The following is a 15,836-nucleotide window of genomic DNA, read 5'->3' on the forward strand; positions in this document are numbered from 1 at the left end:
TTTAGCAAAAACACAATCGTGAAATGTTATTAAAAATAGCGCAAAATATTAGCAGCTTTTTGTTTTGTATTTTAATTGTTTCTTAACGCCTTTTATATTTATGAAGCGTACAATAATTAACTAAATGCCACTAAATCACATTGGTTTACACGAGCGAGAGTGGAAAATTGTTTACATACGACTATGTACTATACTGTATGTATAAATAAATAACCAAATAGCAACAGTCGGAAATTGAAAAAAAAAGTATTAATTAATAAAATTTGATGAGCTTGGCGTGGATAAAAAATTATAGATAGCTATGTATTTATTGAATTATGGCTGATTGAATAACGTGACAAGTATAAAAATGATTAAATTATTACACACACACACATGCATACATATATGTATCTGTGTGCTTATAATTCTGTATGGCGATTTAGTGGGCAGCGGATAAAGTCATTAAAACTGAATAGTTACGTGGCGAATACTCACATATAGCATATATATATATAAATATACTTTGTGGCATCAACAACATCCGCCGCATTGTCTGTAAACAGAAAGTGAAAATTAATGGCAAAAACGCAAAAGACAGCAACAAAGGCAATTATTTATTGTTGTAAACAAAGATCTGACAGTCTAGACCGGTGAAAGAATCTCGTTTACAAATTGGCCAAAAACCTGAGGTGTGGCCACAGGTAGAGTTAAAGGCCAAGTCGTATGCTAATGATGATTTCATTAGAATTGCGAGAATCGCCACGATTGTCACTCTTATTTTTAGCTCTAATGTTCTGCGCTCTGGTGTAGGAAGAACATTTAGTAATGACTTAGAACGTAGTTGAGTTTTTTTTAAATTTATCTTTTTATGGTAATGTTGTTGTTACCCGCAAAGTACTTACATAGCATTAAAGAAACGTAACTTTGAAAGATATTTGTTTATAGAAGAGGTACATTTAATCACTTAAATGCCTATATTTGTAGATATTCTTTTCTTAAATGGATACTATGGAATCTTTTTTACTTAGCTCTACGATGAGATTTAGAATATGGATTTGAGATCTTGATGAGTTTTTATATATGGATTTTTATCTGGTCTGTAAGAACCTACATAGTTCTACTCATTTTTTCTAGATCCCTCTCGCTGTAATAAAAGCTTCTAATCTTGTGAGAAGACCAATCCCTATTTTTATAAAATGCAGGGTCAACCGCTTTACTTTCAAGGCCTTCTGGAATTCCCCAAAATAGATAAATAGCAAGATCGATAAATAGTTGATTGCATAATAGATATATAGATGGATAGATAGCTAAATAGGTAGATTAAATAGATTACGAATTAAATTAAAAACATATCGATACAGCAGATGGTCATGCTTTACTGGCTTTACTTTTATTTTCACTAAATAATTGATTATGTTTTTATATTTAAATGTGACTGATCCCATTATATCTTTAAATGAGAAATTAAGTAATTTCAGCTAAGGAAATGTTCAAGTATGAATTTCCACATTTTAAAACAACCAACTCTTTCTTTATTTTACATTCAACACAAATTTTGAGATGTCAAAATATCGTGTTGAATGAAATGTTGTAAATTATCTCTGATTGCTCAGCACTCTTCAGAAGAATTACGATACGTGTTTTTTTGGGGGGGAATTTAACATTATTGATAAGAAATCAAATCAGATTTCCGCAAAATTTCCACTGCTATGCGTGACATATCAAGACAAATTAGAATTCCCAAACAAATGCATTGTAAAACGTTATCACAAATGACAAGTCGGCTATATATGCTATAGATACGGATATACGCGTATATTAGGCTGGAATTTCCCCACCTGAAGCTCAAAAAATATTAAACTGTCATTGATTAGAAGTGCATGTGTGTGATTGGAAGTAATTGAAATCGATTGGTGAAATGCTCTCCACAATCGGAGCAACGTCACTATTTTGTAAGCCCATCATTTCATGACTATCTATTATTTAATGCATGTGCCAAATCGTGTTAAACATTTCCAATACGAACTCGGAGTTACAAACAAAACTTGACACTAAAAACTTTTACTGCCTACGGCAATAAATGTGAATGTTGTACGTTCGTATGTTTACAGCTATATAGATATACATATGTATACTATACATGTGTGTTTTATATGTATTTGTGCACTTGAGCAGGCAGATAAGTGTTTGAAATAATTGAAAAATATTTCAATTAAAAATCAAATCAACTGTAAACAAACTTGAAATTCAATTAATAGTTTTTGAAGCAACTGCGGTTGCGACAACAACATCATCATCAACAAAAACAACAACAGCAACAAAATGTCAATGGTCATTCAAAAACAACAATAACAACAACCACGAATTGCAACAACTGCAAGCAGCTGTCAAGTGTTGCCACAACAACAATAAATCTTTGCTGCAACAACTCTAAAGCAGCAGTCAGACAGTTTGAGACTCCCAAACTGCAGTGTGATTACAAAACTGTGGCTGCCAAACTGTGCGCTCGCTCTGTTGCAAGTCTGGTGCGGCTTGTAAGGCGGCGGCAGATGGCCTATTGTTGCAGTTTTTTGTTTGTTGCACATTATGGCTGTTTGTTTTTTTGTTCGTTGTATATTTTTGGTTTATTTAGCAAATTTTTTCTTTTTGCACTTTTTTTTATTACTCAATTAACCTGCTTGGTGGCATTTTTCGCTAATAAATTGCTGGGGTGTTGTTGTAGTCCCTTTTGTTAACTCTCCGGGCAGTTGACAAACCCAACCATACGAGTATGTATGTATGTATATGTATTCAGTATGTTGCACTCACTCAACACTTTTGTTGTAAGCTGGTGAAACTCACTTCGGGCACGTTCACAGCTTTTAAGTGCTGTTCCCTGTGTTCCATTGTTGCTCTTTGCGCCCCTCAGTTTCAGTCTCAGTCTCAGCAGCGGCCTCAGGCGGCGATGGCCGCAAATGATTTACAATTAGTGATGACGACAAAGAAGAAGAAGAGCCACTACACAACAATTTATGTGCGAATTACACTTTTTTTCTCTTTTTTGATAAAAAACGATAACAACAAATATGTCTAATAATTGTAATTAGCAAGTGGTAACAATTAAATTGTACTTTCCCTGTATATTTATTTATATTTTCAACATTATGTGCACTTTCAAATATTTTCTTAAATATAATACATTGTTGGGAATATTTCATAACAAAGAAGGAGTTGTCCAAAATCTCTCTCACAAAATATGTATTTAATATAGTGTTGCCCAACGGTTCGCCCGTGTGTCTGTATGAACGACTAGATCTCCGAAACTGGAGGAGATAGAGATACCAATCTCTTCCCAGTACCAGAAAGTATGAGTTTGTGTATGGGCCTGTGCTTACTCACTTCCCACGCACCTGATAGAAGATATATACTTGTATAACATTCCTGCAATTATCAATAACTATTTCAATCATTTGTAACGTACACCGTTTAGAAATTCGTGTTAATTGCTGTGTAGTGCCGTGCAAATGTTGTTTATGGATGGGTAGAGGTTACTTCATAGTCAGACATCATGACAAACCTATGCCTAATGGGGCAGACAAAGCTCGAGAATGGGGACAGACACGAGCCTCTTGTTTGCAACGCTCGCTCATTACGTATACGCCACGTGAAGCTGTTGTTTACGCGAAAAGGTATTTGTCTTTGGCGATGACATCGCCAGTTATTTATGAACGCAACTTTATTAAATAATTCCTAGTGCACACAATTATTATGGTTTGTTTGCTTTATTTTGCGCAGCTTCTTTAAATTATTTATATATTTTATTTTAGTTTTTTTTCTGTACGCCTAATTGCGGCAGATAAAGAAAACTGCGCTGCATGCCAATGAAGTGCATACAAAACAAAGTGGTCTTTCAATATGGCTGAAGACAAAGGCGCAGCAACAATATTTTTAGCGCATGGAAAAAAAATATATAAATTCATAAAAAACATAAATTAAAACAAATGCAGTGCAAAAATGATGTCAAGGCATTCACTTTCAAAAAGGTTTCTCTGCCTTGTCTTTTGTTTCATACACACATATACACGTACACATCGGCTGTCGTTAAAGACAAGAAAATTTAATAATACACAAAAATAATATAAAATTGCACACACACACACAATGTATCTACATAATTCAAAAACCTGCTTCAGCTGTTGGCTCAATTAACCCAAAACATCATTAAAAAACTTAAACATAAAGATGGCAAAAACTGAACTGCGTGTCAGCAAAGTTGGCTTATTAAGTCGGCGCCCCATGTTGACCCTTTCTCGTGTTTGTCTATAAAAACAATTAAAACATGCATAAATCTTTTAGTTTTTTTCTCGTTTTTTTTTTTCATTACACACATATGACAAATATTTACCACAATACTTACAAGCAATTGCCTGTTCCTGCCTCATTTTGTAGTTATATTGCTTTTCCGAGTAACACTGTTTTTTTTTTTTATATATAGCCAGCCTGCACTGAAAAGAACAAAGTTGCTTTTATAACTTTTTGGAATTTCGCTTGTAATTGCCGGTTAAGTCATGTGATTCCATTTATTCAGCACTTGAAGTTTATGTCGCACATCAAATCGTTTGCTTATTCGCAAAATTGTGTTATCAGCAAGGAATGTGCTGAATTTAAATTCGCTTTAATTAGCCCCACGTGAGCCTGTGAAGTACGAGTAATTAAGTCGTTGGCATTTATCTTTATCTGCATAATAGACACACGTGTTGCTCATTTGTCAATACTTGAACGTACATTATAAAGCAATTAGCATACAGCATGGCCAGGAAAAGGAATAATAATTCAATTATTTTCTACATTTTTTAATTCTTCTAAGGCTTAATATCTTACCTTAATTGAAATTCTGTTGAAAATGTTATAATGTTAGAATATAGCGAATTTTGACTACAGTTTTTAATATCTGAGTACTTGCATATTGTCTCTATAACTACACTCAGTAAAAATGCTTTCATAAAACTTATTTTTGATTAAACAATTTATTATACTTGTATAGAGAATTCTAGAAAAGGTATACCATTAAATGAGAAGCAAAGCTTTTAATTGAAACAATCTTTAAATAATAATAATAATAATACTATTTAAGATCACTTTTGCTATCTGAAATCTTTTCATATTAAATGTGTTTTATTATACATTTTTAAATAAACATATAATTATTAGTATTTCTTAATTATTGTCTATTTATTACTATATTTTTTTATGGATTTCTTTTTATTAATTAATTTTTATTTTAAATTATTATTTTTTTGTTTTCTATTTCTTAATATTTTTTATAGCATTTCTTTACTTTATTTTTATTTCTTTTGTTCTGGTATTTATTAAAAATTCGTTTTTTAAGTCTCTTTCGAGATGATGATTCCATTCTTTTTAGCTTCGATAAACATTAACTTTAAAATCTCGTAACTTTGAATGTTTTTAAGACTATCAGAATTACTATCGATAACGATTAGGAACATTACTTAAGTTCATAATTTCAAGTTAATTATTCGCTGAACACATTTTGTGCAAGTTTGAATGAAAAACGACAATTAGATTCTAATGAGAAGATAAAATATTCAAATAAATTATGAAATTGACAGATATTTCCCACTTTGAATTGATTTTTACGAGTATGTTTATAAAACTGGTTTTTAGATTGAAAGACGTAAACTCTAAAAAAAGCAAAAATGCTTTGAAATAATTATTTTATACGCAAAACGTGTCAATACAATTTGTTTATTTAGAATATTTGTTTACAGGAATTACAGAAATGAATAGTTTTGAAGCACCTGAAAAACATACATATACGTAGTAAACAAACTAAAATTACCGTAACGCTTGCTCAACACACTCTTGCCTACTTCAACAGTTAAGATTGTACAAACTATATAGTCTCGATGCCTACTATAACACACATAATACTTACACGTACTCGCCATATTTATTTACGAGTACGAGCAACTACAGCCTGAGGCGGGCAACTAGAAGACCTTGCATTTCAAGCACCTATTGGCATACTCAATAGCAAAATCAAAATAAAAAATGTATTTATATATATATACATATATGTTTGCTCGATCGTTCAATTAAATGCATTCCGATGCGTTCGCACGTAAACTGTCCAAGTACGCCCGAAGAGAAAAAACTTCCTTCGCCTCGGATTAGGGGAAGGCGGCGGCGAGCTTTTGGGCGACGACGTCGTGACACACATGCCCAAAACTTTGGATTGCGAAACTGTTTAATTTAGTTGGCGGGTCTGTGTGTTTACGAGTGTGCGAGACATTCTTGGGGCCCGACTGCCACGAGCTCGACATGCCATAGACACCAATTTATATTTACAATTTATTTAAGCTGACTGCGTTGCCTACTTCGGCTCTTTGACTGGGCTTAGAGCCTAGCCACACGCAGCGTCAAAGCCAAATTGAATTTGGTCTATACTCGGTATACTAAGCAAACATTTTCTTGTTGTGTTTGTTTATTAAATCAACTTTTCAATTTGCTGTTGACACAGTTTTTTGAGCTCAGTCTGCTGTGCACCTGAGCCGTAGCTGAACGGACAGACGGTCGGGCAGTCGGATCTGACAGATAGACTGAGCGTCGGAACAGATAGACTTGAATAATAAATTGCATTTATTTCTATACCCTACCCAAATGGGTATTCTAAGCTGCTTATAAATAGAAATTCAAAATAAAACACTGCCAAGCGATGTATTCCCCCCGTTTTACAAAAAAGCACACTCTCAATTTCGTATCATGCTGACGTGCGAAAATGATATATTCTTATCAATTTATTATTAGTCTGTTTGCAGATAATTAAAAAATAATTAATTCTATTCTATTTATATTAAATAACAATTGCTATCTTTTAATTATTCGCGCAAATAATTGCTTTCTTCGCAAATTCTAGTTCTAGTGAATGCTTAATTTGTTAGCAGTTGGTTGGGAGTTACAAGTTGACTATTTTTTTTCAATTTATTTAAAAATGTAATCTTATAGATATACTTGTATGTTATACATTATTTGAGTTTATCATTGTTATTTATAATGATTATTTTTCTATTAGTTTTCAACTTCGAACTTACTAAAAATACGATTAAGTATCAGAAAATGAAAGCTTCCCTATTAAATGCATCTTTTCTGTTAATACTGTTTATTAATGAGCGCCGATTTCAAAGGAACTTGACTACTTTGGATGGTTACTCAAGAGATATTGCGTTGGTTCGAAAATGTCGTAAACTTGTGAGACGCAGTGCAGACTCTTTACTTCTGAACGCTTCCGATTTACTTCATTTTCCTTATAATAACGTTTGTTTTAACGTGGCTTATAGACCCTGATGAAGACCTTATACCCTTTCCTCTCTTTCTCTTTATTTATGTTGCAAAATTTTGAATAGAAATAAGTTTTCAATCCAGCAAACTCTACGACCTTCAATCGATATTGTAAAGAGTACCAAAGTTTCGTTACAGCTTTCTTTACTCTCTTCTTCTTCTTCTTCTTGATTTTGATGTAGTTTAGTTTGCTTATTGAGAACTTTGCGTGCTGTTGTTGTTGTTATGGCTGCTGATTTAATGCTCAAGTGGTGGCTCGACTAGACTTTTGAGTTTAAATAAACACAAGCTCCCCTCCTGTAGTTGTTGTTTTTTGTTTTTTTTTTTTTTTTGTTGTTGTTGCGGCTTTGCACTTCGTAAGCAGCTTGTTGTTAGAGCCTGGGAAACATTTGCCAGCGGCAGCCAAAAAACGTAGCTGTTATAAATATGTGTAGTATGTTTAAAAATGAGTTTTGATAAATGACTTGTCACAATTTTTCCCCTGTCTGAGCTACCTATATAGCTAGATAAATATAGTAGTATATATTCATTTAACGTAGGTCGACTTGTGGGGCTCAGACTCATTGTCGCTATTTTAATTCGATTCGACATGCCGAGATCCGAACTAAAAATAAACATATAGATTCTGAACAAAAAAACAGAGGGCGCTTACAAATTTATTTGCTACCATAGCGTTAATTTTGGAACACAAATTATTTAATTGTTGGTTATTAAAATAAACAGATTTTTCTTAGAACTGTTGAAGCATGAAAGCTGGGATTTTTTTTTTTTTTTTTTTTGGGCTGACTTGGCAGATTTGTAAATAATTGTGGGCTGGTCTTTTAAATAGAAATGACAAATTAAATGTTTACTTAGATATTTGGTAAGCTACTTGTGCTACTAATTGAACAAGTTAACAATAATTGTGGAATATTTTTTTTATTTCTATATCGTATAATAGTATAGTATATTTTCTAAAATATATATTTATTGCTGACTGCTGCTTCCAGCCCTAAGACAGAGTTGTCTGACTAATCTTTCGTTATGGCGACTACTTAAGACATTTAGCCGACCCCTCATGGCTCATCAACTATTAAAGGCACACTTTTAACTTTTCTCAGGCGCCGCCTAGTCATCGTCATTGATTTCCTACTTGGGACAATCAATTAAAATTTTGCACACACACACAGCTACCTACCTTCTTTGCACCTTCTCTCCACTTCCAAACACTTCCTCATTACGCCTTTTGAATCTTTTATGCAATTCACTAAGCGACAAAAGCCTTTTTTAGCATTTAATCAACGTACTCGTACTTTAATATCGCTTGGCGCACAAGCCACACAAAAAAATGAGAAAAATATATATATACTATATGTATTCAAAGTTGAAGTTGAAAAAAAAAATACACACCTAAATGATAATGGCAACGCCTCGAAGTTGAAGTCGGAATCGTTGGACTGAGAAAAACAATTACAATTACTTACTTCACTTATTTTGTTTGCCCTTTTCGCTGCCTTTGAACGCAACAAAGTCGGCGCGCTTTCTTCGCTTCTTTTCACCCGTTTGGGGCCCGCAGAGAAAACATTTTCCACGGCAATGTCATTGGCCGCCGGCAGGGCCTAACTAACTACCTGTCTTGAGTCTCAAGTCTCCAGTTTTCGTTTTCGGCTTTGGCCTGGGAATGCCTGAATAGGTCGCTGGCAGGTTGACATTTACATAAGGAGTCACCAACCGAGTCGCCAATCTGAGTCGCGAATCGAAAAAGTGAAAGCGTCGCGCAGACTTGTTTGCCCAGAAAGAGACACAAAGATGCAGACACCTGCATTTAGCCAAGGTCGCTTTGCTCACATGTGGTCTGCTGGCCAGCTGCATTGTGGCCAATAGGTTCTCATTAATACAATAAACATATAGTATGTGCATATGCGAGTATTTTTAGCATAGATAATGCCATTTACTATGCAAAATGCAAAGTCAACAATTTTTTCGTTCCACTTCAAACTAGAACTGTCAACAGTCCAAGTTCTACCAATCTATGTATACCATATAGTATAGCACTAGTGTACTCCAAAGAGTCATGTGATTTTAATTCAAACGATAATGTCGCTATCACGATTAGCTTTAATTTCAAATCACGAATGTGATTAGCTGGAGTGAAAAGCAATTTCGAATTATAATTTTATAGATGACATACCATATAAATCAGAAGTCGTTGTGTTTAACAATAGGAACCAAACCACCATGTTGATAAGATGTTTGATTAATCAAATAGACTCCAAGCTAAAGAGTTGACACTTGCATTAAAAAAAAAATGAATAAAAACAGATAGTCGTCTATCTCAGATAGACGACATATGTACTGGGCTTGGAATAGGGAAGATGTCTACGACGTGCCCACTTTGCTAAAAAATGTTGCAATGATAAGAAAGCTTAAAATAGGCTATTCCACACTACACGTGTATACAAGATAAGATAATCAAAGATATATTTATTATACAAATTAGACAATCGCCTGTAAAGTACATTTCGAAAATAAGACATTTGTGGAAAAAATAAAATTATAAATTTGTATTTCTTAATCTTTAAATTCTTAATTTAATTAAATCTTAGAAATTAAAAGGTGTGTTTCCGATTTTTTGACCAAAGAATCTTTAACAGTTAGTTATATAAATAAATATGTCTTTGATAAAGAATTTTTCTTCCGTTCCACTACTATAATATAGAAAATAGATTAATGGTAATTTTCTTTCAATTTTTATTCCTTTTGGCAGCATTTCATTTGTCTATTAAGTTAGTTGTCCAAATTAATAATTAATACTAACAACAATTAATCTCTTATTGTTTTGATTTAATTAAAAATATTTACATTTGAAAAATTTTCATTATTAATTAGTCACCACATCAGTAGAGCTGTGCCTCTCATATATGCCCTGTGTTGTCAGCAATGTTATTTGAAATCATTAAGCTAGCACAAATATAAAATTCTCTTAATTTTCATTGTAAAATTTCGAACTTTTGCGTCAGCGCGAAAGAGTGTCATTCTTTTTCACTTCTTTGTTTAAGTTTTTAAGCACAATACAAGTAGAAACCAATGCCTCAGAGAAAGTAAACAATTATTCTTGGACTTTTAAAGAAAGGCGGCAAACATTTTTGTGACAACTTCCGCAAAAATGTCTCGACCCAGTATCTAATGAGCGTTAAATAAACAGAATTACGCCATATGGATGGGTTGAGTGCTTTGACATTTTCAAATAAATACCTTAGTCAATAGATTTCCCTTCCCTCGCACACAACGGAGGCTTCAAAACTGCGCAGCACACAACAATAGTAACCTAATAGCCCAGCATTAAATAAATAAATAATAAAAAAAAATTACCACTCTCGGCCATAATTGCCCTTTGCATTAAGCCATTTAATAGTTAATGACTTTGATAGTTGCATCTTTAACTGCCTTTTAACAACAATTACTAACAAAATACAACACAAATAAAACACAACACAAAATAATAATAATAAAAAAAACGTAATACCCTCCATTGTGTGGCATTTTCCAAATGCTAAAAAAACATGTTTAAATATTTGCTTAGCGAGTTTATTTTTAGTGTAAAAATAGCGACGCGCTTAAAACTGAACTGCAATAATTTCACAGCTGCCTGAGGTGCTAATTGTAGTAATTAGTGATAGAGTTAAAACTTTTAGTTGCATCCCATAGGCTGCACCAAAAAGGGGCTATAAGGGGCATGTGCAGCAAATAATTAACTCATAGTTAGGAATGAATTCAAAGTCCTAAGCATGACCTTTTAACTAGTACAAACAGAAAGGAGAATAAAATCCTCAGACTATTCCTTTTCTATTATAAATCCACATCTATCGGTTATTTAAATCATTTTGCTAAACACGGAATAAATCAAAATCACTCAATCACGAAATCAAAATCAATTGAACATTAAATTATAATTTCATGTCCACGTTTCCCCCATTTGTGGGTTGAATTTTATGCACCCCAAAATGTTTCAGCTCTTAAGCTGCTGCGTATTGGGTTCAGCGATAATTTGATTAGTGCAGTCAGTCTGTGAGGATAAGTAGATTTACGTATACTCGTATACTGAATACCCGGATTCCCCCATTTGCAGACTATGTTCGACATTACTTGAATTAATCAGAAGTTATGCTGTAGACCAAATGTGGACCTAAAGGCACGAACTTTGACATTACAAATCGTCTGAATATCTGCACGTCTGGATGCCAAATATTTTAAGTGCTAAGGCACCAAGATTTGTAGATTTCCATTATAAGTCGTTGCTGTATTTGTTTCAAAACCTAGAGCTAACCATTATCTATTTCCTTTTCCCTCTAATTGCAGCACCTTATCCGTATGATGACAATATCAGAGCCAATTGCGAGCGGATATTGAAGCGGTAACACCAACGATTAACCAAATCCCACACACACACACACACACGCAAATACAAATTGCAATATGGCAGCCAACAACAACAAAGTCACGACATCGACAGAGAGTTGCGATGAAGTTGATTTTGTAGCCACGCACAACAACAATAATAATAACAACAACAACAACGATTACGATGATTATAGCATCAGCAACTTGGTAATTAGCAACAACAAAACTGTTGCCACAACCAACAACACAAATGCAGTGCGCAAAGCGATACCAAACAACGAACCAAATGCCACCAACAACAACAACAACAACACCAACACACTGAAAAAGTCAAAAGGACGTCGAACCCTTTTCACATTTGGCAAAAAGGCGAACAAGTCACAAGCAACGTCAGAGTCGTCGACCATGCCCTCCAAATCCACGCCGCACATAACAAATGTGCTGCTGCTGCCGCCGGCGCCGCTGGTGCCGATCGGTACGCCCCCACGGACGCACAAGTTTGTGAAGAGCAACAGCATCGCCAGATTGCTCGGCAATACCTACAATGCCAAAAAGTTCGAGAAGCAGGAACAGAAGCGGCTCGCCAACGAGGCCAGCGGGAAGTTTAACACGTTCGGGGGACGTCGACATGGAGGCAGCGCTCCTTACCTGGAACGCTTTAAGCGCATGTCCAAGGAGGATGGGGACATAGCGGGCAGCGATGATACCGTCACAGTCACCAACATGGTCACCCTGACCACCGATTCCCGGGATCTGTATGGGGGCAGTCGGAACGAGCATGTGGCCCGGGAGCTGCTACAGAACGATGATCTGAGTGTCAAGGCTATGCGTACCCTGAGTCGCGGACTCGGTAAGCTCTGGTGGAAGCGCACCCACAGTGTGGACATAAGCACGCCTGATCCGGAGTTTAAGGTCTCCTACCTGGGGAATGTGCTCACTGGCTGGGCCAAGGGTAAGTCTGAGTTGCTTTCCAAGCATAGTAAAGGACCTCCATACTGATAGTCAACTTCCAGCAGGTGAAGGTTGCGTGGAGAAGCAGCTGAATACGCTGTGGCGGAATTATACGCAGCACACCAAGCCGGATGTCATAATGCGCATCAAGGTGTGTGCCTCGGGTCTGAAGGCGACCACCCGACAACACGGTCTCACCGAGTACTGGGCCAATCGCATTACCTATTGCTGTGCGCCAAAGAACTATCCGCGAGTCTTCTGCTGGATCTACAGACATGAGGGTCGCAAGCTCAAGCACGAGCTGCGCTGCCATGCGGTGCTCTGCAGCAAGGAGAAGATTGCGCAGGATATAAGCGATACATTGAGAGTAAGTAGCAAGATAAGAGCTATGATTATATAGTAGTAGATAACCCATAGGCAAACGATCCAAATAAGCATTTTGAAGATTTGAATGGCGTTACTTAATAAATACATATCTTACTGTGTATTTCGAAAATAAGACTGCGAGTTATCCATCGCCTTACTGTACTTAATTTGAGAAGATTAAGAAGTCTTACCTCCCTCGTCGGACTCATATAGAGACTCAATGGAGTTCCATATTTATCGAACATCTTCTTCTACTTGCAGGAAAATCTGGAGAGCGCTTTGCGTGAATTTAAACGCGAGAAAATTCTCAAGCAAAATGCGCGTCTCAGTCTGGCCAATGCGGTGTACGACAATCCCAGTTTGCCGCGTCGCAAGATCATGTTGAGCGTGGGCGGCAACAACTATCGACCACCACTGGAGCGTTCCAAGTCGGCGCCGAAACTGATGGCCATCGAGGAGGCCATTGGCGAGGAGGAGGGCGATGAAATTGAGGATACCAATGAGCCAGAGATGAAATCCTGCTGTCAACGTGACTCCCTCTATCCGGCCATGACGCTGGGTCGTAGACGTTGCCGACGCGGTCACTCCATCAGACGCACCGGCAAAATCCAGTCGGTCGGCTGCTGTCAGCATCAGCCAACTGTTGTTGCCTCTGCCAATAGTCAGCCGGCAAAGACAGAGCCTGTGGCAGCTGCGTCGGCGGTGCCACTTACACCCGCCTCGGACGGCTCCGATTCGGACGATTTCGAGAAGCTGCTCAAGTTCAATGACTACGATACCAGCACAACGCTTAGCACCGAGCTGCTGCCCTACTTCGACATGCAGCTGCACAAGAACAACAGTCAGAGTCTGGGCAGTCTCAGCGAGCTGAAGCAGCAGCTGCCGCAGGACGAGAGCGAGTACGATGAAGAGCAGCCGCTCAGCCTGCTGCCGACCATCAACAGCGATCCCAGTGCCGATCCGCAGGCTGATTATGACACCGAAGAGTTGGGCGTCTCATTGCGACGCAACGGCATCTGCAGCGATGGCGAGGAAGAGGACTATCTGGATGATGCCGAGGATCATTATTTCAGGCAGGCCGCGCTCCTCAACATGTTGCATCGCAACTCGATGCGCAAGATGAACACAAATCTGGGGCTGAGCAGCGACGAGTGCGGCAGCAGTCTGGAGACGACAGGTGCCCAATACGCTCAACACCAATATCGTCATCAGCAGCAGTCCAGCATCTCCAGCAATGCCTCGTGCAGCACCACCAGCAGCAGCAGTGGCTCCCACGCGGCGGTAAACGCAGCGCTCAGTGCGGCTCAGGAGGGCAGCGCAGCAGTGGCGAATGAGAGCAACGCACAGAAACTGCATGGCTTGGATAGCGATGAGGGTTCCATTTCCAGCGGCTGCGAAACGGCCAGCACAGTCACAAATGCCAACCACGAGGAGTTGGCCCACAAATACAAGCAACGGCTGAGCATATCTAGCGCCCTGGAGGACAGCAACAACGAGCAGGTGCTAGCGGAGATCATGTACCAAAGACTGGAGTTGCGGAACAACAGTGACGCCACCAACTACAGCAGCTCCAGCTCCATTACGCTGAAGCTGAACACATCTCCCGCCAGCTCTCTCAATGGCCTCGATGTTGTGATGGTGGGTAACGGGACCGCGAACAGCGGTCGCACTGTAAAGCGGACTCGCAAGCAACAACAACGCGACAATGGCAATGAGACCGACGACTCGGAGTGCAGTGATGAGAGCGGCTATGTGGAGTACCAGGAGAGAGAGCGTGCTGGCACAGCAATCCCCACAACACCACCAACAACAGCACAAGGCCCAGCAATGAGCAAACCACAATTGCCGCCAAAGCCCATGCCGCGTCGCTCGCTCACGAAGAGCGCGACGGGCACTGCGGTTTAAGCCGTGCGCCCGAAAGTATGCTTTATAAATATACTATACACACATTGTTATTTGTTTTGCAAGAATTTTCGAAAAAAATAATTTGCACACAGCTTTGTCGCCTAACAAGAAACTTTGTTGGAATTTGCACAAATTTGTTGTGTGAACTAATTGCATGTCTGATCGTTGTTCAGACGCGCAAATAATGAGCACAAACATATGGGCCTTTATTTTTTAAAGCCTGCATGTAAGATAAGACAAATTTGTGTGCAAATTATTTGTCTGTCCGCCCATAGCTTTATACGCACCTGCGGCAGGCTCTTGTAAATAGTTGTAGCTATACACCACAAAAACATGAATTAGTCCGACGGCAGCACAACAAATGGGTAACAGGCGCGTTTATAATTGTAGTTAATTGTTAGTTTTAAGTTATGCATATTAATATACACATTATTATGAGCATTTTTTTTCTTTTAAGTCATTTGTTGTTGGTTTGTGTGTCGCACAAAATGCTAAACGATATTATATATTATATTACACTATTGTTTTCACTCCCTGCCCCTTTTACATCACCATCACCCTCCAAAATGAATTTAGTTCTCACAACAAACATACAAACAAATCCATATATATTATATGCTGTAAAAAGTAGACGCCTAAGCACTGCATGAATGCATATTCCATGAATTGTATCTTAAATCTTAAAAAATATATAAATTATTATATGGAAAATATATGCGATTAATTTGAAAACAAGTGTTGTGTTATTTTCTAAATGAATACAAAAGCAGGGATTTGCAAATAGAAGTTGCGCTTTTTTCTTTGCATAGAGTGTTACGAATTTCGAAATGCTTGCTCTTAAGCCTTCTAAATTACATTTGAAATATATATGAGTATCTTTAAACGATGATCTTTAAACGCTCATACCGACGGCG

At 37.4% G+C, this 15,836-nt stretch overlaps 1 protein-coding gene across 2 annotated transcripts in view; it reads left to right on the plus strand.

The window, feature by feature from the left end:
- LOC115623955 overlaps nt 1–15,654 on the plus strand; it is a 51,157-nt gene extending 35,503 nt beyond the window's left edge. The window contains exons 3-5 of one of the 2 annotated variants that reach the window (XM_030518520.1): nt 11,659–12,652; nt 12,717–13,018; nt 13,279–15,654. In XM_030518520.1, the coding sequence (XP_030374380.1) occupies nt 11,776–12,652; nt 12,717–13,018; nt 13,279–14,922 (2,823 nt within the window). In that variant the 5' untranslated portion in view covers nt 11,659–11,775 and the 3' untranslated portion in view covers nt 14,923–15,654. Of the gene's footprint in view, nt 1–11,658; nt 12,653–12,713; nt 13,019–13,278 lie in introns of both variants that reach the window. The other variant, XM_030518519.1, reaches the window with a different exon arrangement.
- The last annotated feature ends 182 nt before the right edge of the window (nt 15,655–15,836 follow it).

This window comes from Scaptodrosophila lebanonensis, unplaced genomic scaffold (assembly GCF_003285725.1).
Source record: "Scaptodrosophila lebanonensis strain 11010-0011.00,11010-0021.00 unplaced genomic scaffold, SlebRS2 tig00000053-arrow-pilon, whole genome shotgun sequence".
Classification (NCBI taxonomy): Eukaryota; Metazoa; Arthropoda; class Insecta; order Diptera; family Drosophilidae; genus Scaptodrosophila; species Scaptodrosophila lebanonensis.